This window comes from Scleropages formosus, chromosome 21, assembly GCF_900964775.1.
Source record: "Scleropages formosus chromosome 21, fSclFor1.1, whole genome shotgun sequence".
Classification (NCBI taxonomy): domain Eukaryota; kingdom Metazoa; phylum Chordata; class Actinopteri; order Osteoglossiformes; family Osteoglossidae; genus Scleropages; species Scleropages formosus.
In genome coordinates, this window is record NC_041826.1 from 7,310,674 (window position 1) to 7,333,593 (window position 22,920).

The following is a 22,920-nucleotide window of genomic DNA, read 5'->3' on the forward strand; positions in this document are numbered from 1 at the left end:
TAAATAATAATCCATATAATTTATATTTGTTCTATGCTATATGGTACAAAATGGGCAGCACAGTGGAAATGCTGCTTTAAAGAACCTGGAATGTTTTGTTTTAAGTCCAAATCCAGCTCAGTCTGCAGAGTTGGCATGTCCTTCCTGTGTCTGTATGCCTCTCCTCCAGATTCTCCAGTTTCCTCACACAGACAAGCCCATCTGGTGAACTGGTGACTCTAAATTGAATGTATTGAGTGACAGCATATCACTGCAATGTTCCATCTAATGCATACCCTGCCTGTAGCAATACGTTCCCTGGAACAGGCTCCAGATCATCCAAGCCCACATTTGATATATGGTCACTGAGGATGCACATATAAATATATACAAAATTTTAATGCTTGTATTAAATGCATAACAAGTTTTACAGGAGAATATTAGGCTCTGGCTCCCCGTGACCCAAAATGGGACAAGCGGTTCAGAAAATGTGTGTGTGTGTGTGTATTTTTATTGATAATAGCTTTATTTATAATAGCTTCATCTGAGGTATTTACAGATCCTCAGCTGTGAAAAAACTGAGGGCCATCTGTATTATGTAGCTTTTACTGATTGTAACTACATGGTAAATGTGACTTTGGAGTTAAGAACAGATAGAGTTGCAAACAGACTTCCAGTCCCTCTTGCATTCATAAGTTAAAGAGCCAGTGTATTATTTCCACACCATAAAATGTCATATAAAGCCTACTATTTCAACAGGTCCAGTCTTGTAAGAATGAAGCTGAATTGAATGCACTATGTATGAAATACAATGTCAGAATTCCAAAATCTGCTGTGGTGTGACATGGAGTGACAGCAAGACACGGTGTGTTAAGAACAATACTTTTACTTCTACATTTTAGAAATTACTCCCATGTTGTTTTGATGATCAATAGTAGGTTTTTTAACAGCTATGCCTATGACTGCAATCTGCCTTACACTATACAGGCAAAAAAGACAGAAGCTGGGACTCACAGAGGACACAGTTCAAATGATATCTTTCATTCCAGACAACAGTGACAGCAACGGATTTGGCATTCCATACTCCTGAAAAGGACTGTTCAACTATCTTATGTCTACAAGGATAATAATCACACTCAGTTGTTTCAAGTTTGAATACCTGTGTTTGACTGGGATGGAGTTCTCCTCATGGTATCCCAAAATAAATCAGCCACTAAACCAACTTCAAACACCAGTCTCTGTTAGTCTGCACTTTACCACACTGGCCAATCAAGGTAGAAAGCACAGGAGCTCTTATTGTAAACAATACTGAGTTCTGTGATTTTACAACATCACCTTAAGCACTTCATGTTAGATGTTCCACCAATTTGCAACTAATGGTACCTTAAAAGATTAACTGTAGTCAGTTCTTAAACTACAGTAAATAGTTATTTACAGTATGAGTGGCAGTAATTGAGTCCAAAAGAAAAAGCCGTCTGCAGCGTGACAGAGGTTCAACCTGCAACCATGGTGTGAATTGTGACAAACAATATTTATTCCACAAAATGACAGATTCTATTAGACAGGATTTACTGGAGAATTTTAGAGGGAAAATATTTTAAAAGAACTGGTCCAGAGGGTATTTTTTTTTTTAGAGAGGCAGTGCCATATTTGATTTCAGCTACCATGGTACTGAAACTTAAATATAGCACCTGCCCTCTCTAAAAAAAAAAAGTTAATATCAAGACAGCAAATTTCAATAGAAAATACACTAGGAGTTTTAGATCTATGCCGATGGTGAAGGAAATCTGTCCATATGTGCTTTTAATGTTAGTTGCGTCTCCAGTGATTTCCTAAATATGCAGGGTCACAAAACCTGATATATACAGCCTACAGCCTTCAGCTAGAAACACAGATTAAAACATGGTAATTAAGAATAGTGATTTACTGAAACACAATATGGTGATGGGACAAAGGAATACATGAGTATAATCAAAGTAATGAATACTTTACCATTGTTGAAAAAAAATACGGGAGTATGAGATGAAATGATTAGATGAAATCGTGGATGGTGATTTAATGGTAACTGGCTATGACTGGATGGAAACCAAATGTGATGTGTGAACTACCTGCTCCTTTTCAGGATGTAACTGCACAGTATCAATACTTGTTTCTGTGCTGCTCCATTCTGTGGAATCAGAGCAAGGCTCTCGGCCCCTGGCCTGGTCCACTGCAGCTACCACTGTAGCTACAGCAATCATTTTTCCATCCTCATGTTGACCCTATTAAATTAGTCAGATTAGGATGAAGCATTAACAAACATCAAATAACTTCTGACTTAACTTGAAGGTGGCATTTTCTACCCATTATTGATTTTCACCAAAACATAACATGTAAAAGCAATTTTAAAAGCTACATGTTACGATAATATTTTTCACATAAACCAAGTAGCAGACTGTGCCCAAACCCAGAAAAAGTCCTCTAAATAAGGAAACCTGATATGACTGAGTCACTGCCAGGCTTGCACCCAAGCTGATATGCCACCAGGTGGCACTACTGCCATAGAACATATTGCTCCACAAGAGAATCTCCTTACCTCTTTGATTGCAACTCCAGTCACTTGCTGCTGTGCCCCATAGGAGGCCTCCCATCGCTGCTCCATTTGAACACGAGTAGCAGAGGTCTGGACACGTTCAGCAGCAGCAATCATGCGGGTATAACTTGATTCAGCAACATAATCTCCCTGCTTCCAGGGAGGGAGGACATCAGTACTTGGAGTGGGCTGTTTTCGGGTCATTACTGGAGATTTAACAGGTCTGATAGGGGACACTGACAGTCTTGCAGAGGGAGACACAGACCTACAAAAATGAAAAAAGTGCTTTTACCAAAAAAAGAATGCTTAATTTGGGTGGACTATATGCACCTTCTGACAATAAACAGAATATGCACATGTAGAATGAACAGAAACAGCATGATGTACAAGAGAGGTTTTCAGATAAAAATGTGCTGATTTGACAAATAACACATGGCCTTTTGATTTGTCCTGGTCTCACCTCACAGGCGTTGGAGTAGGTGCCTTGACATGCCTGACAGGAGAAGGTGATTGTTGACGTGTGCCTGCTACTTTTGACACTAGTGTGGAAGTTGGAGACTTCGACGTTGGCTTTGGGGGAACACGTGGGGGGGTTTTGTGTCGCAGGTGTTCAGCAACAGCACCTTCTTCCACACGTATCGCCATCGTAGCTGCAGCAGCCTCATAACGAGCTTCTATTTTCTGTAAAACAAAATGCAATATATCAACGGGTTTGTATTTGTTTCTTAGTGTGATCACAGTCTAGACCAAGATCCCATTACCTTCTCAACTCGAGTTTGTCGAATCTGAGGTATCTGAGCAGTGGACACAATAGTTTTGGTTTTCTTTGCAGGAACAGCTTCTTCTTCACCTAGAAGCCAAGAACATCGTTTAAAAAAAAACATGGTTTAACATCTAGTACATGTAATAATTAAATAATTCAAAAAAAGAATAAAAAAACTATCATTCACTGTATCTTATTTGCCTTATCCCTTTGTACAGCGCTCTGTCACTGTGAGAAGAGTGCACTATAGAAAAAAAATGGATTGAACAGTATTTTCATGACAGAATAACTTTAACAGTTGGAAGCAGGGGCGCAACTCCTGAAATAGTGGGGGGGGGACAAATAAGTATTAACAATACTACTACACACATCAGTTATGCTTACTTGGATGAGGAGGGCGTGGATGTGTAAACACCCTTGTGATGCCTGCGGAGGGTGGTCATTTTAAAATTCGCCCCACTCCAATACAGGACACTAGCAGTACTAGTGCAGTGGTAAGGCCTGGAACTGGTAATCAAGTGCTAGAGATATCGTCTTTGCAGCCAAAGCAAATGTTGCCAGTTTGAGTCCCACCTCCTACTGTAATTCCTTTCTGAGCAAGGCAATTACCCAAAAAAAGGCTCCATGTACCTTTAATAAGTAATAATTCAGTATGGAAAAATGCCTGAAGTAAGCGAGAGACAGTGAGACAAAGCTCACCCTGGACGAGCAGTTCAGCAGTAGAAGTAGCGCGGCCGCTGCTGTTGGTGGCGCTGACAGAGTACGTTCCAGAATCCTCGGGAAAAGCCTCAGCGATCAGCAGACTGTAACGGTCGCCCTCGTGAAGGATCTGGAAGTCGGCGGAGCTCTGAATCTCAGCGCCCTCCCTGTAGAACTTCACCACAGGTGTAGGGATTCCCGTAACGCGAACATCCAGTCTCACTCTGCTTCCTTGTCTCACGGTCATACTCTGTAGTCTCTGAATGAAGTTGGGAGGCGCAGTTTCCGCTGCGAAAGACACATTGAGACACGTCTGCGTGTCAGGCTAGCGCCTCAAGGCTGAAAACAGTCACAGTGTGCGCGCTGAGTAAATCGCTTAACGTCTTGGACATTTAATGTATGGATACATCATATTAATCTAAGGGAAATGGCCAAAAGATGGCTATCCCTATACACTGCAGACTTCCCCTGTACCAAAATTTCTTTCTGACGTGTTAGCATAGCGTCTGGAGTCTGTCTCGCGCGGCTTATTTTTTGACCGCGAATCAGTCAGACTTGGGCTGTTAGCGGAGCGCGGGCCTTGTGAAACACTTCTTGTTTATTAAAATTGACCGACTGTACTAGTTTTATGTGCAGCATTTTAATCGCTATATTTTAAATGGTGCTTTATTAACTTTTAAGTGTACCGGGCTACGCATCGATTTATCGTTTTGTTTTGTTTTTTTTTTTGGTAACCTAGTTAAAAGGTAGTACAGTAACTACCTTAAATAACACAAATAAGCTTAGTAACTTTAAATAACGCAAATAAACTTTTGTTCTAACCAGAACATTTTCTTTCACCCTTTTACCTCCTATAATTTCACATTTCTGTCTATTATGATGTCATTATCAGTTCTCAGTAATTCAGTTGGCCTATTTTTACAAAACCCTCTTCTCAAGCCAAGGTGACTAAACAAGGTAATACATGTGGTATTACCAAAATACATAGTTACAGTTTTTGTGTAATTTCAATTCTGTGGACAGGTGTGTTACTTCAATAGCCTCTATAGTCTTACTTTTTATTTACATATTGTAGGCCTACCCCATGTGCATTACTGAAATAACACTTAACAATTAAACCAGTAATTTAAAGTAGTAATAGACCATTTAAAATAGAAGAAGGAGAAGTAAAAAAGCCTATAAACCATTACTTCACTATGCTCACAACTTGTCTGGACAGAACAAAAGAGATATATAGGAAGCTACAGTATTCCCTACAGGCATCCACGTTCATTTGAAAGCACACTAAAATAATAACACACTATCGTCATTTATTAGCTTGACTGATATAGTTTAGTATGTGAATGTATGCATTCTGTCAAGTTCTTATAGAGGTCTTCTGCAGCGCTCAGTTGACATCAAAGTGACTACAAATGGCATTACTTTAGGCTCACCTGTAACAAGCAGTTCGGCAGTGCTAGTGGCTTGTCCGGCACCATTGGTGGCTCGTACGGAAAATCGTCCACTGTGTGCAGCTGTCACGGCAGGGATCATCAGTACAGCGCGGCCTTCGCTGAACGAGATCTGTATGCCGGGCAGAGCAGCAGCGGAAAGAACCTGGCCATCACGAAACCAGCTCACCTCAGGAACTGGAACACCTGTTAAAAAGGCCACCGGTTATTTTAACAATACTTCTAATGGTGACAATTTGTAATAACTGATACATTTCTTCCTCCATCAGAACGGGCCCATATGGATCAAACTACTTTCTTGATATTGTTTTGTCCCATAATTGTTTAATTTACATTTTTCAGTTTTACAGGATTATATATGAATAGACACTTCCTTACCACTAATTTGAGCCTCAAACGTTGCGGCACTACCCTCAAGTGCCACAACGCTTTGCAGCGGTTGTATGAATGTTGGCGCCTGTGTAGTCATGGTTGTTGGCACCCTGTGGAAAGTGACAAAAACACAGGATTGTTTTATCATCCTGTTTTTCTGAAAGCATTCATCTCTTGCCATGCTTTCTGAATTTAGGTCATATTCCATTTATTTAACAGTTAAGACAAGACTTAAGACAACAGGAGAATAAAAAGATAGAATTATTTGTGTTGTCCCCAAACACCTGGCCTAACCAACATGTGTATGTCGGAGGAAACACTCAGATGTAGCAATGATTGATAGGTCACACACAGCAGTAATAACTGCTGTCTGGAAATCATGGGTTTATTGTGACCCAGATCGTATCAGAACAGAAGTAATCATATTGCTGTCCAACCAGTCTGTACTCAGACAGTATATTTTCATCAAATCAATACAATGGTGTTAATTTCAAAAGAGACCTAATGACCAAAGCTAATAATAATAATAATAATACATTAAAATAACACAGCTGTCAGATATTTAAAAATATTCCAGAACAAAATACCTGTTAAAATGAACACACCAACAATTATAAAATTAAAGCTGTAATTAAAAATAATATTGTTTATCACACAAGGAATGTGTCACACCGCCGGGAACAAGCAAAGCACCTGCAGTTAATTGAACCACTGGGATATAAGGGGTTCTGAGTCCACACCATGATGCGGAATCTTGCAAACACCTTTGTGGTTTTGCAGTATCAGCGTCTTTGCCTTGCTTGTTCCTGTGGTTTCTGACTCTCGTCCGTTCTCCCTGATTACTGACCTTCGGATTGCCTGTATTGTGACGTCCGTGCCTTGCAAGACCTTCGCCTGTCCCTAACTTCATTTACATCTAGGCCTACGAACCTCGCTGAAAGATTAAAACCACCAGGTCCACTACCTACCTGTCTCTAGCCTGCTTGTGTCAAACATGACAGAATGTTTAAATACAAAATATCCTGCATATTCTTTCATGTGAACAAATAATGAAATATTGAAATGTATTTCCATATTATTTATTCTATATTGTTTGTTGAGCTGTTGAACAAGTAATGCAGACTGAGTACAGGGTTTGAGACACCAATGGATTGCTATCATCTGATGTCATCTGATACTTATGAGTTGACAAAGTTGTCCTGTATTCAGTATTAATTAATATTTTACATAAGTGTAGTACTATTTTAAAAAGTGCTGCTGTAACAATATTAATTTCAGACATTTAAATTTTATATTGCAAAAATTTTATGAGATACATGTAATCTACCCATAAATCAAATAAATACAGTATTTTAATATAGCATTTCATTAAAACAAATGTTTACCAACTAAAACTGTACAACACAATTTCCAGTTCAGCAGAATTTTAAGAATGCATTGCTTCACCTCAAAAGACCAATGCCTTTGTTTACTATAGTTATCAGATACACACACATTGTCTGAAACCGCTTGTCCCAAGCATGGTCACGGTGAACCGGAGCCTAACCTGGCAATACAGGGCGTAGGGCTGGAGGGGTAGGGGACACACCCAGGACGGGACACCAGTCTGTCCAAAGGCACCCCGAGCGGAGCTTGAACCCCAGACCCACCAGAGGGCGGGACCCGGCCAAACCCGCAGCGCCACCACCGTGCCCCCCAGTTATCAGATATATTGTGGTAATTAATGTTTGCATAATTATCCCATAATTTAGCCAGATGTTTTTTACAGCAAAAGCCCTGCAGTTCAGCAGTGGCTAATATCAAGAAGCAGCTGATTTCAGAAATAGCAACAAATCTAATAATGTTACATATACATATACATATATTTCACAATGTGGTATTACACTTGAAACATATTTACATACATATTTCAGAAGTAGCAAGAAAATTTAATTGAATTTTTTTTTTAAAAAAATGAACATTTCTGGGAAACACAATATATTTCCACAGGCAAAAACATCTGAAAGTCACCCATCAGTCATATCATCCCATCGATCTATTAAAGATACAGGAAATACATGAAAACTGCTTTTCAGATTAATGTGAAAAATAAAAATCAAAGAAGATTATTATTGAGCTGTATCACTGTGCTATGCAAGAGGATTGGAAGCTATGTGACAGAAATGGCTAACTAAAAATAATCTGCCTGAAGTTTGATTGACAATCACCATGTGGCACATAGCTGGAGGTGCAACTGATAGCCCCACCAATGATTCCCTTAAAAAGACATCACGGCTCAGCTGGGGACACCAGGCCAATGTTATCAGAAGCTATTATTGGGTACTTTGAAAACACTATTATATACATTCACTTTAAACAACTATAAGCATCAATGATTGCTGTTTTCAGTCATTTCATGAAAACTTTCATTGAATAAAACAATACTTTCCAGTAAATTTCTGTCAATTCCTCAGTTAAGCACTCATTTCTGTCTCCTTTACACATATAAATAATATTTCACTAAAATTTATGTATTCTCCCAAGTACATAAATGAAAAACATTTTCTTCCATGAGTGAGAAAAAGCAACTTACCAGTATCTACAAGGGTGCCAGCAAAGTGTGGGACAAAGCCCAGAAGCGATATACCTTCAGTCAACTCTCTATCCAGAATTTTTATTAGAAAATCCAGTGTGAGAACAGCTGAGCCTCAAAAGGAGTTAAAAACAAAACTACACAGTGTTGTAGCCGTGTAGTTTTGCTTTTCCTTTGCAATCCCTACACCCGAGGCAAGGCTGGGAATGCTCCAACTGCTCAGAAGTGTTAGCAGCGTTGTTTTACCATATATACCCCTGGAACAAGTAGCATCATCACTGTATCACCTGTCCCTATTGGTCATTGACTCAGTTGCATGATGGGATTAAGAGGCCATTTTACGCAACATCACACCTGTCGCTTGTTTCTCATTCTGTTGTACATACAGTGTCCTAGCACAAAGAACACTTTTACTTACCTACAGCGGAAATTAGCGAATTTAAAATTTAAATCTTACTGTAGTCTCAGTGGCTTTTCCTTCAACATCACCATCATGATATACGTCATTATATAATACAGTAAAACATTCCACGTTGTAAAGTCTGTCAAACAGCTTTTTGATTTATTTTCTTTCTTAATAATCTGCATAACTCTGCATGAACAGTTAAATTGCTATGGTATCAGTTCCTGTTTTATCTGGTTTAATAAAGGTATCTAGGTGTTGACTCAACACAAAATGTCCTGGAACTTGTAATCTCCTAACATGAAGGGTCTTTTCTACAAAAGAACTTTCAGTTAAAAAGGCAGTGCAGTTAGGAAATTAGGAAATATGCATACAAAATGCAACTGGAAATAGTTTTTTTTTTTCATTGTTTGGCTTGGACATTGAGTGTGAACATTTACATTTACATTTACATTTATTCATTTAGCAGACGCTTTTGTCCAAAGCGACGTACATCTTAGCAAAAGTACAATTTATGTATTACATTGAGAGAAGGAGACATAGCTGCAGACATGAAAGTCTCAAGCAAACCTAGTTTGTTACCTACCACTTGCTGCACTGAGGTTCATCGTTCGAGTAGGTGCATAAAACACAGGATAGACAAATCCCAATACCCTCCCACCATTTTTTTTTAAATATCATAAGATACACAAATAAGCAAGTACAATGCCAGAGTAGTTGCTGAATAATGGTTGTATCTGGGGATGCGTAAACAGTTACACCGTAAATGAGCTGGAGAGATTTTGGGTGAAGTGGACGAACGGAATCTGAAACAAATTTCTGATGAATGAAGTTATGAGCTGTTTAATTCCAACCTACTACATAATCAGTTTTATCAATGCTGCTGTAAAAAAGTATTTACCAGTTTTATTTCTTTTTGCACCTTATTCAGATTAAATTTGATCAGGTTGTTTGGAAGTTCAAATAGCATACAAATGGAGCCTGAGACAAAACACATGATAGGATATTTCTTTTGTGTGGAGGACAGTGAAGTATGTCATCACAAGAAATAATTGCCCCTTCATGGTAAAAAACTGGTTGCAACACCTTTAGCTGAAATGACTGCAATTAAATGCTTCCTGTAGCTGTGTGTCACATCGCTGTGGAGGGTTTTTGGCCCACTCCTTGAAGAACTTCTTCAGGTCAATAAGCAAGTTTTTAAGCATGAACAGTTCTTGTACAGGTGTTACCACAACTTCTCAGTTGGATTCTGGACTTCTAGGTTTGGCTAGATACTTCCATAACTTTAATTGTTTTTTAACCATTCTGGTGTTAAATTGCTACATGAACCAGTTGTGCTTCAGCTTTCACTCATGGCCTAACACTCTTCTCAAAAATTTTCTGATACCAAGAGGAGTTCATGTGACAACAAGGTACCCAAGCAAAACATCCCCATTCAGTCATTAATCAGTTTCCGCCTTGCTCATAGAGAAATTTTGGCAGGACAGCCTCCTACATAGATTCACAGCTGTTCCAAACATCCTCCATTTGAAGACTATGGCTCTGAATGTGATTCAGTTAATGTTTAGAGCCTTATAAAGGGCAGTTTAATCATATTCAGTGGCCTTTCTTCTTCAGAAATTTGGTTTCAATGTGACATGATATGCCTCTGTGAATCTGTAATGGGCCAAATTGAAATATGCTGGTATGGGTTTAAGTAGTTGAAAATTATGCTGGGCAAGACTGGCCTAAATTAACATCATGTTACATGTCCTGGTGAATCAGTGATGCCAGCTGCAAATGTACATCAGTGGAAGATGAAGTGGTCCATGTGTAGGTTTGTGATGTCTGTCATTTCCACATAAAGACAGGGAAGGAATTGTTCCTGCTTAACAGTGTATTATGGTGGAGTCAGTGACTGAATTTTTTCAAAAACTGATGAAATTCTATGTAGTGCACTTCTGTGAAATTTTACCTTTCATTAAAGAAGCATGTTCTTTTGTGTTTATTTTTCTTTTTTGTTTTCTTTTTAAAATTCTCTTTACTTTCAGTGTTCTATTCAGTATAGCTCTTGGTTCTTCAGTCCTTTCTGTCTGTCCTTAGTTAATCGAGTGGCATCAATAGTGCCAGCATAGGGTTAAATTTACATTTTTTTTCTTCATTTAAGTTTTTATTAACCCTTAGAGTACTAATTCTCATCAATATGAACTGCATAAGTTGTAGTCAAATTTATGTAGTCCATTTACATATCTGCTAATTTAAAATCTGTAGATGATTCAGGTTCACCAAATCACATGAATCATATGGCACATAGTAGGTTCTCAAATATTAACTGAAAGGACAGGATGGATGGAAGAACCATCATGATGATTCCAACCCATGGTTTCCCAGGCAGGGGAAGAACAAAAGAGCTTTGCTAGTATCTTCTGTGGTGAATGTTATGTTTATGGTGGGCAGTTGCAGATACAGAGAAACATACAAACACCAAGTTCTCTGAGCTGGACCCAAACCTTACACTTATCAAGCAGCTGAGGGGACCATGAGGCACCAGCTTAGCCTGCTCCGCTACTGTATCCCAAAAAGAACACTAGGTAAATAGAAATTAAGCTACCATGTACACAAATATAGTCAATAAAGACAATCGTGTGGTGATGTTTGGAAGTGTGAGACATTAATTATATAGCTGAGCCAATGCAGGTGAATAGCTACTGCCAGACCCTAACAGAGCTCAGCTGGGATTTTTCACATTGTGAGCTTGCCTCATTTTTTGGGATGAGGGATAAAAAAATTTTTAATGTTTGTTTATCTAAAAAAATAGTAGGAAGGTGATCAGGTGTTGTCGATATTATCAGTTTATGCAGCTATTCGTGTGATGAACATTGGTGCATATGGTGGAAACAACCTAACTGTACTTAAGAATCACACGTCTGCAACTATGTCTCTCTTTCTCATAAATTAATGTACACATTGTATTTTCTATGAGATGTATGTTGCTTTGGAGAAAACCATCTGCTAAATTAATAAATGTAAATGTAATGTAAAATATGTAATCTAAAAATGGTTTCATTACTCAGAATGCATAAAATAATTTTATTTAGCTTTACCCATTCTAGATGGGCTAGTTAGTATAATACACAAAAATGAACCCTTGGCTGAGGTGAGGCTTGGGCCAAATGGTCCTGTTGACCCCCCCTTCTTGTAGGGCCTGTGTGTTGCTTTTGGAATCGCAGCTCCATGTGCCCAGCTCAAGTGTCACCTATTCCGATTTTGAAACAGCTCATAGCCACCTTTCATACTTCTTCCTTGAAAAGGGAACTGGGGGAGTTTCTTATTTATACCCAGTGAGAGGGAGAGGGAAAGAGCAGCTCATATGGGGATTGAAAATCTTGAAACACGTTATGAGTTTCACGGAGAAAGTACTATGGGTGATTTCCCACAGGGTGGTACTGGCGCTTTACCATCATGCCAAAAACTCCTGTTGTGCTTGCAGGGCAATTACCAAAGCAGCTGTCACTAGAGTCCTCTGAACTGTCATTAATGTGGGTTGGGTGGGGGGAGGGATCATGTATCATGCTGCTACAATAAAACTGGAGACAGCAGTGCTTGCTCCCATTAATAGTTTTTCTGACAAGCTTTTTAATTTCTCTATACTACATATTCTTCTATTATGAATTTTGGAACTGATCAAAATCAGTGTTTAAGGGTAAAATAAGGATGAAAATGTTATATTTGATAGGCCTTCTGATGTTTCAGTTTGGGAAACATTTTAATTTTGATTTTAAAAAAATCCACAAATTACAAGTAAGCTTGAGCACACAACTGAATTCCTTATTCTTTAAACTTTATAAACAGGAAAAATCCTGGACACTTGTGTTCACTCATACTATGGTAGACAAAACCTGACAAGCAGCAGCAACTGTTCTTGCTTAAATGTCAGCATGTTTATTCATGCATATTCATAAGAGCTGTTTGGGCATCACCACGTCAGCTGAAGTGGGACTGCTCTGAAACAAAAATATTGCTTTGTCACACTACGGAACTAAATTGCAGTATACAGTTGTGTCCATTTAATGTTTGTGGATCTGGCCAAAATTTAAGGAAAACATTAACCCAAAACCTTTATTCTAATTATAATATATAGTTAGAATTTATTCAGTGATTTCGGAATAGAAAACTGCTAATAAAAATCACTGTGGCAAGTGCAAACTTTGAGCACCCTTCTAATTTATTCATGATTACTCTTTAAACATTAATTTCATCACATTTCAGTACAATAATTTCATTATGGAACAAATATGCTGACCTTTTTAAAATATGATACTGTAATTACTGTTCTGTCTACTTTCAATTACCAGCTGCCTGTGGATTTGAAGAAAGATCATTCCCTTTAAAAAAGTAGATGCCAGAAAAAGGATTCTGCATTCATGTTTTGTTCAGCCAGGTTTGAATCATGCAACTCAATCAATCAAGTTATAAGAGGAAATTAATTACGAGGGGTCACCAACAGCACGGATGATGTATCCTTCCACACAAAACCTATTTTGATAAGCAGTAAACATTTTTAAATAAAGGATTTTGGTCAGAAGGTTTGACAAAGACCAGAAAAGATACATTCAAAGAAAGAAGTAACTGAAGAAAGGAACATCTAGCCAACTGTTAAGCGAAAAAGTGAAGCTATCATGTTTTGGGGTTATGTGGAAGCCAGTGGACCAGCGAATACTGTGCGGACAAAAAAATTGATTCCAATAAACATCATCTACCTTTACAAGCAAATGTCCCAGAGTAAGTGCATGATCTGAAGCTGAGAACTGATTAGATATTTCAGAGACAATGATCCAAAATACAGTAGCTCAAAATCACCTTGGAAGTATTTACGGGAGCAACATTTTAAATTTTAGAAATAAACTTCACAGTTTCTACATGACTTCATTTAGCTGACACTTTTCTCCAAAGTAACTTATAGTGTTAAGCTATACAATTAAGTATCCATTTACAGAGCTGGGGAATTTTTACTGAAGCTATTTCAGGAAAAGTATGTTGCTCAAGGGTATTGCAGCTTAAGGTAAGGCTCAAACCTACAACCTTTAGGTCCAAAGGCAATAGCTTGAACCAGTACACTACCAGCTGCCCCTAGCTTCTTTCAGATATGAACTAGATTACAAATCTGCAGAGAAATCGTAAACATAGTCTGTAAACTAGTAGTTGCATTTCTGAATTACAATTTTACAGGGAAGACTGGAAAAAATCATAAGCAAAAATCAACAAGGTTTGGCCTGTGCCTGCTCTCCGGTGAGTATGGGGCTTGAGTCCCGCTTGGGGTGCATTGCGACAGACTGGCATTCCGTCCTGGGTGTGTCCCCTCCCCTTCCTGCCTTGCACCCTGTGTTGCCAGGTTAGGCTCTGGTTTGCTGCAACCCTACTCGGGATAAGCAGTTTCAGTGTGTGTGATTTTTTTGTTAATTTTGAATTTTTACAAATTGCTGAATAGTTTTTTTTTTTTTCTTTTTTGCCATTCCAAAATTTAACAACTGTTATATCAGCAACGTTTATTTCTTTATATTTCTGTTACTTTAGGCATAATGAACAAGATAAGTATGTGATATGTGGCACTAACCCACTTGTGAAAAGAATATATCTGACTTGTGGAAGCCAAAGGCTCAACTGATCCTATACAAAAGCCATTTGTCAAAGGCCTCAAGGGGAGACGTAGCAGAAGAACAGTAAAATGGACTGTAAGTCTGAATGCTTGTCTGACACTTCTTTGATAGTGCTACATGCTCATACCTGAGAAATATTGGAACCTTTTAGCCTTGTTTAAATTACGTGAATGTATTTGTGATTAACCATTTTACTTTCTGACTCTATATTGCTGTGACCCAGTGCTCTTCTATTGTTCTGTTGTTAATAAAAAAAAAGTAAAATTTGCTGTAGGAAAAGCCATGAATCCCTAATACATGTTTTGAAAAGTTTTTTGCAATGAAAAAAGAACGTCTGACAGATATTTAGTTGCCACTGCTTTTTTTTTTCTTTTCTGTTTTATATTGTGCAGCAGGTTTGGCTGGGGCCTGCTCTCTGGTGGGTCTGGGGGTCGAGTCTCGCTTGGGGTGCCTTGTGACGGACTGGCGTCCCGTCCTGGGTGTGGCCCCTCCCCCTCTAGCCTTGCGCCCTGTGTTGCCGGGTAGGGCTCCGGCTCACCGTGACCCCACTTGGGACAAGCGGCTTCAGCCAATGTGTGTGTGTGTGTGTGTGTGCGTGTGTGTATTTTATATTGTTATTCTATTGAGTAAAACATAGAGAATAAAAAATAATGGGACATGAAAATACAATTTGTCACTGGTCTGTTGCTCCAGAGTAAATCACAGAAAATAAATTTCCTTATGTTCTCCCACTCTGTACTTCTGTTTTATATACAGTATGCTGCTTGTTTTAACAAATCTAAAGTGGGTCTGTTTTTTTCAAGTATAATATAAGAATAATATAAGAAAAGAAGGGATGAGGCTTTTATATAGAACAAGTAGCTGGTTGAATGACAGGATTTTAGGTGTTTAGTCTGATTTGGTAATTTACTCTGATTTAGTAATATGACTGTGATGGATATCAAACTATGATGGTCTCTGACAGTCCGCGGTGCCAAAAGATACTCTTCCTTGCATACCGCACATTGATCAGGACTAGTTTTGCTCAATCCTGACCTATGTGGCAGACAAAAACTTGAATGCGATCAAGGAAAGCACTTTTCTGTTCCCATTTGACATTGACAAGTTGCTGGCAGGTGTCCCTGGTGTGGCATTTCTCCACTGGGAGGAAGCTCAACCACGTCACATTCTCTTTTTGACAAGACACTCTGAAGCAAAGATAATATTTTAAAATGTTATCTCTCTGCACAAACATGACTTCACATTGTGCCACTGTGAAAAATCTGCTGTCATTTCACATTGCAGTACCTAATTGGAAATATAAATGTTCAATATATATGTGATATCTGAAAATACTTTGTAAAGCAAATAACTGAAATTCAGCCATGTCTCCAAACTGAAACCTTTTGTTATAACATGGGGGCCACATAGGCTTCTACTCATTTCAATCCTGTCACAATATGTCTGTAGGACTCTGGAGGGAGGCAGAGAAGAGACATTTTAAATTTAAAAGTATTAGGATTTTTTTCAGATAAAAATTGAAATTTCAAGATTTGTACAGAAATTTAAAAAAATATATATTTTATTGGTATATGGAAAACTTTTGGAGACTCCATAATATCGATATGCTTTCATGATTGCATTACAACAATATTTTACAGGATAGAATATTATATTCATAAGTTACCTTTTCCCACTAGAAACACTTTTCAAAATAACTTCATATTTATGGAATATTTTCAGTACTGATATGTTCCATATTTGTGTGTCACCCTGTTTCACCTGAGCTCCAAACTGCAGGAATAGTCTTACTCTTTGTTGCTTCTGTGGGAAAGATATGCACAAAGCCTCCTTCCCACACTGGAGTGACACATGACAGATGGCCAGATAGCACTGTGGAAGCTCACAGCCTGGAGACTAAATTTAAATGGGAACACCCAAACTAAAAATAAATCCGAGGTGGACAATGAAGCTGGAGACACTGCCCCAAAGGAGTACCAGGGGCTCTAATTTGGAAATGTGTGTGCTGGGTCAGAATGGACAAACTAAAACTACAGCAGTCAGGACACTGGTCTCCTTGACAACTGTTACATTTATTTATTTAGCAGATGCTTTTCTCCAGAGCAACTTCCAATGAACTCTATGTATTGTTACCAGTCCACGCACCTATTCACCGTGGTGACTTACACTGCTAGATACACTACTTACAATGGATCACTCATCCATACATCAGTAGAACACACACACTCTCTCTGTCACTCACACACTATGGGGGAACCTGAACAGCATGTCTTTGGAGTGTGGGAGGAAACCCACAGAGACACAGGGAGAACATGCAAACTCCACACAGACTGAGTGGGAATCAAACCCATGTCCTCTCGCACCACCCAGGCGCTGTGAGAGAGCAGGGCTATTTGCTGTGCCACCCATTTATTCACCAGATGCTTTTCTACAAGGCGACTTCCAATGAACTCTATGTAGTGTTACTAGCCCACACACCTTATTCACCCAGGTGACTTACACTGCTAGATACACTACTTACACTGGGTCACACATCCATACATCTGTTCCCACTTACTCTTTAGACATCCTTCACTCAGCAGCCTGGGCCCTTGCATCCCTCTCTTGTTTCTTATATTTTTAAATTTCTGTTTTATGAGATTTATTCATTTATAATTTCTTCATTCCACTTGCAAAATGTATTTATGATGAACATAAAAAAATCAACACAGACAATTTGTATTTTGAGTCAGGAACTAAAAGCATTTTCTAACAAAAAGAACTTTTTGAACGTGAGCTTCTTGTCTTATTTAGTAGACTGCCAATATCACAGTTACTTCATCACAGAGGTAGCTAAAGGCTGTAGAGAATACATCAAGAGAAAAGGAATAGAAAAACACAGAGAAGCAAGGCAGGAACCCCACAGTGCTGATAATATTAGCCCCTAGAGAGACAAGCAGCTTGTGGTCAGAATCAAAGATGCACACAACCCTGCCTCTGACAGAATATGCCAGCTGGGACTGTGGCAAACACACTATGACGTGCAAGAATATCAGTCTTCTGGGAGGTATTGAACTACAGCACTGATAACTAGTGTCAATCAGCCTTGAAAACAAACAAATATTCTACAGCTACACAAAGAATCAAATAATTGTATTTTACAGTACTTCCAAGTGTTAACACTGAGTCACATTCACTACCAAAGAGTATCAAAATTATACCATAAGTAACGACCCTAAGTAATAATATAAATAACAAAAGGCGTAATGAATTTCTGTAGCAGAACTGTAGAACTTGGTAAGAAATTTTACCCTTTGGATTCTACAATGTATTTAAGAGAAACTGAATACTAAGAAAGGCGGCAGGGTGGCCTGACAGCACCCAAGATGTTCAGGCATAGGTCTGAATCCTTCTATGTGGAGTTTACAGGTTCTCCCCGTGTCTGTGCGGGTTTCCTCCCGGTGCTCCCGTTTCCTCACGCAGTACAAAGACATGCATTTCAGGTGGACTGGTGATGTTACATTGTCCATAACAAGTGCGATGGACTGAACTGGGAAGGTGTACTCCCTTACCTTCATTAAGCACAAGAGTTGGCATGGGGCTGGCACTGAGTACCTGTGCATCCAGCTGAGCCTCACCCCATGCCATTGTTCTGCTTCCTGCAAATTCATAACACACAGAAAGGTCAACCTCATTGCTGGCTGGCAAAATTAGGTAATTGTCTTATTAGGGTAGATGTATTGCCTGCAGAGTAAAAAGACTTTCCCACAGTCTCAAGAAAAACCAATAATGAGCAAGCTTGAAGTCCTTCTATAGCTAGGATAGAAAAATCCAAAGTTGAGAGTTCATTCGGAAATCATAGAAAAAATTATCTTTGTTTGACGGATATATGTAAATGACTGCCTTTGGTCTACAGTTTCAATGAAATATCCAGCCTCACTGTGTGGAAAAAAAAACATACAGAAATGTTATTCAACATCTACAAGTGAAGGAATCAACATCTTTAAGATGCCTCTGGGGTTTCATTACATTTTTAGATAATCCTTGAAATAGTTCCATCCTTTTTACAGGTATCTGGACAGAAATAGAGATTCCATATGAACGTATTTCTACTAATTTAGCCTTTCAGATTGCGTCTGACACGAAACAACTGATTAGGTATGAAATAAATCTCACCTTCATTATGAAAGGGCAGTAGGCAACTTAGTGGTTAGAGCCTTGTAATTAAAAGACCCAAACTACAATCTCACCTCCTACTGCAGTACCCGTGATCAATGCCCTCGTCCTTAACAGTTACAGTCAAAGTTGCAAAGCTGTACAAACAGGCAAATCAATGTAAGAAGCTTTGTAAATGCACTGAACATTGTGAGCTGTTTTGGAGAAAAATTAATAAATAATGTTCACCGCAACTCATGTTCTTCAGTTGCCCAAACTCTACACTGAACACACTCTACAGATGTATAATGAACCACAGCATCTATTGCACCAGCCCCACTGGAGCCTGTTGAGTCTGACATTCTTATCATTTCATATTTTCAAAGTGTTACACTTTTCAAAAACTTCCGTGTCAGTCAACTGAAATCTAAAGCTCTAAGATGTATGTTATTGCTCTCTTTCACACCATAATGTATTTCAGCAGCCTTGAGAAAAAAAAACAAAAGTCCCACTTTCATTCTGGAGATCGGCCCTGTCAAGGAGCTCTCCAGGGTTTAACAGCCTTTTTGTTAATACTCGGCAGCAGTTCCTTCTACCTTCTACTAAATGCAGCTCTAAGATTAGAATTTAGCCACATTACACAGGTCCACTTGTTTACTAGCAGTGTCAGCATCTTTGAAAGGACAGGATGGCATGAGGCACATAACAAAAAAGCCCTTTCAGATGTAAGTGAAGTTGAATAATGATCAGTTTCTTCTCAAAATAGCACACAGCAGCCACCTAACTCCCAGAGAACGTAATATTTCAAGGAAAGAAAACGTCTACCATTGTAAAACTTGTTGCAGGTCTGCAATTCTATTTAACATCCCTGGGTGACTCAAAATAAGTTGGCATTTACATCATTGCCCCATTTGACAGTTATGTTAGTATGATAACTTCTGTCCAAGGGGAAATGTCCAGCATGAATTGAGTTGTTACATTTTTACATTCTCCAAGATAGACCTTGTTGGAACAATAACCATTGTGAATTTAAATCTCACATTACCATTTTCATAAAACACACTCTTAAAAACCAGTGTTTGGCAACTTATCACGAAGTGGCAAGCTTGCCACACAGAGTTCTTGACCATATGCTTCCTCTCCATGTTGTTGTCACAGCTTCACCAACAGGTTCTTCCTTTCAAAGATTGCAGGTCTAATTAAGGTATCATCTTCATTCTGACTATTCGAGACAATCAGGGGCTACTCAGACACAAATGAACGTGGTAAAACTTCAAACAATACAATAAGGAGGTTTCAGTTAAAATAATTCTTTGCTGATATTTAAGCAAACATATTGAGAATGCAAAGAATGAACCTTTAATAGGTTAAATAAGTTTTTGTTTGTTTTTCTCATCAGCTGAAAACAAATTACCTATGGTGCTGTTTTTCCAGAACCCCAAAATGGTACATAGAAAAATGATTGAAATGAATTAATTCAAATAATTTAAATAATTTTTAGTGCTTAGTTCCAAAACACATATATGTTTACTTTTAACATTTATTTATTGAGCAGTCTTCTCCAAAGTAAAAATCTGGGGAAAAAGCACAGTAATTCAAGGAATTACTCTAAACCCATTCCATAGTCTCTATATATTCTGCTCTCACCGAATCCATTATAGGTTCAAAAAAATTAGTTTTTCTGTTACTTTAGGCATAATGAACAAGATAAGTATGTGATTTGTGGCACTAACCCAGTCATGAAGAGAATATATCTGACTTGTGGAAGCCAAAGGCTCAACTGATCCTATACAAAAGCCATTTGTCAAAGGCCTCAAGGGGAGACGAGTTATAATCACAGCAGTATCATGCAGTGGTCAGTCTTGGAGCTTATTGTCTCTCCCACCTGCTTAGATGCCCCATTTCTTGCAGTTTGGCCTAGAAGAAAAAGAGAATAAAGCAGGGATTTGTATTATTTCAATCCAGTAAAATATAGAATAAGATTAGTTACTCCAATGAGGGTAATCTGATGTTTAAGATTTATTATGTCTTAAATAAAATGCCCTCCAAAGAGCCTTCTACATGTCAGACACTAAGAGTGTCTTCAGCACAGATGAATGGCCCCTACTTAAGTCAGTGAATGTTGTTTGGAATGCAGAACAGGTCAATCTGAATGTTTTCCCCTTTTTTTGTCCTAGACATAAATTAATAATTGTTGCAAGCTGACATGGTAGGCTCCTAACAGCTACATAAATTTCCATCACTCCATCTGCCAGGAGCATCTTCATATTCCCCATGCAACTCTCAATTCTGTAGGCAGCTACTAACGTCTGCTGGCATCAGACAAACTGTGCATCAATAATCATGTCTCTTTGTAATCCTTTATTATGAAAACTGCTTTTGTTTACCAAGCTGCTTGTCACATTTTGGAAAAAGGGAAAGGCAAACAATTGGAAACATACCAAGCAGGAACACCATCTTAAATGCAGTATGAATATCTATTCTACAAAAAATAGAAATTTTAAACTGCTGCAAATAATTAATAGTAGTTAAGAATCTAAAACCAGTTGCTTCAGCCACCAAAAAAGTGCCACTTGCTCTTGTTTGAATATTTAATTCATGGCAGTATTTCAGGAATATTTAGGGAGCAACGGGAATATTATTCAGCATATTATAGCTGTGATCCTCAATTGGATGCTACTGTCACAGCTCATTTGTGATTCTGATGAAACCTTTTAAAAGTTACGTGAAACCTGTCAAAGCCACGGCTTTTAGTGAAGTCTTGCTTCGGTCTCCCGAGTGTCTTGTACTGAGTCGTGTTATTACTGTGAGCCTGGTTTCCTGAATCCACCTAATCTCCCCACAAGAATTAATAAAGAATGCTTATTATTAGTAGTAGTACTATTAGTATGCCTTTGACTCCAACCCTGCCTAGTCTACGGTACTGTTAGCTCCTGTCTGAACCGCTAGCTGAATACTGACCTTGATTTTGGATTAGTGCTTTGGATTTGTTGAAAAAAACCTACTCCTGAATCCAACCGCACTGTTACAAGAACATTAATAAAATGGAAGGAGGTAGAAAAAGGCCTAAGGTCTGCGGTATTCCCTTGAGAAGTAAAATGCTTAAGTTGTGTGCAGCATCTGGCATGTTGTGTAATACAACAACATGGGGACATGTCTGTCCAAAGCATCCTGACAGCATACAGAAGCACCTAATCTGCTGCTGTAGTAACTTCTACATATGACATTGCACATTTTATCAACTTTTTTAAAATTAGTCTATTATTTTTAGCAACTGGAATTTAAAAAAAAAATATTTTAAGCCTGTAGCATTTGTCAAGGAAGCCGTAAGAGGAGAAACTGCCACAGCTCAAGCACAGTGGAACAGACCACCATTCCCCAATTGCGTAACTGTATAATAAACATCTTTCAACACACTGAGAAATATTATACAGCCCTATAAATTTCAAATTGAGCAATCAGATCAGATGAAACAGAATATGATGGCATATGAAATCATTGTCATCTAATATTTCAAAGTGCCACAAGCTTTGTATTCTTTGCACGACTTTCCAAGACACTGTCCATGGTCAAAGAACCCCGTTGCGCCCCTGTAGATTTGTCACCAGTTTCTTCCGTCTCATCTCATCCGTCTGCCAGACGGAGTTGTATTGAGCACCATCTGGCCACTAGATGTCACTGTGATGCGATGTTCCCAACATTTCAAATACTGAATCCATTTCCCAGTTAATGGTTTTGTTTATTTCGATCCATCAAAAGTTCCACTTATGGCATTAGTACCATGAACTAAAACTATTCTAACAGCTCATCAAATCAAATAATGGCAGTTTTTGCTCTGTAACACAATACAAATGAGATCTGTAGAAAAAGAGATGAGGTATGTGTTGCTATTCCTTGGCCACACTTTGCAAAAAATTGCCAGTAAGAGCAAAATTACAAATCTCTTCTGACTGCAAAATCTTACCTAGACACTTTGCGGAGAAGTGGAAAATGAACTAAAAAGTGTTTTTTCCTCCAAGCAGCTTCACACGTGGATGCTGAGGTATTATATTGAGCGTGGAAATGGCATCACCTAGCGGTCAAGACAATTACTGGCTTCATCTTTTGAAGAGACCTTAGGTGAATGTGAAAATGGCGATTTCCAAACAAATTTAGAAAAATAAACAATTTCATGACAAAACATTTCACGGTGACTTACTATCCATTCATATGCATGTGTAGTTAAAAAAAAAAAAAAAAAACTATATATGTCACACAAGATTAAAGAAATGAGAATTAACTTTTTCAGACGTCTGCTTATTTATTCTTAGACAAGATGTTTGTAAAACTCACAATTAGC

General features: G+C 38.4%; 1 protein-coding gene across 1 annotated transcript in view; it reads right to left on the reverse strand.

The window, feature by feature from the left end:
* Nucleotides 1-8,616, reverse strand: part of LOC108924242 (titin-like) — a 187,098-nt gene extending 178,482 nt beyond the window's left edge. Inside the window, exons 1-7 of the mRNA XM_029247485.1 lie at nucleotides 8,409-8,616; nucleotides 5,843-5,946; nucleotides 5,447-5,650; nucleotides 4,014-4,301; nucleotides 3,313-3,401; nucleotides 3,012-3,232; nucleotides 2,555-2,816 (exon numbers count right to left, since the gene is read on the reverse strand). Of these exons, the coding sequence (XP_029103318.1) occupies nucleotides 2,555-2,816; nucleotides 3,012-3,232; nucleotides 3,313-3,401; nucleotides 4,014-4,301; nucleotides 5,447-5,650; nucleotides 5,843-5,933 (1,155 nt within the window). The 5' untranslated portion in view covers nucleotides 5,934-5,946; nucleotides 8,409-8,616. The remainder of the gene's footprint in view (nucleotides 1-2,554; nucleotides 2,817-3,011; nucleotides 3,233-3,312; nucleotides 3,402-4,013; nucleotides 4,302-5,446; nucleotides 5,651-5,842; nucleotides 5,947-8,408) is intronic.
* Between the last annotated feature and the right edge of the window lie 14,304 nt (nucleotides 8,617-22,920).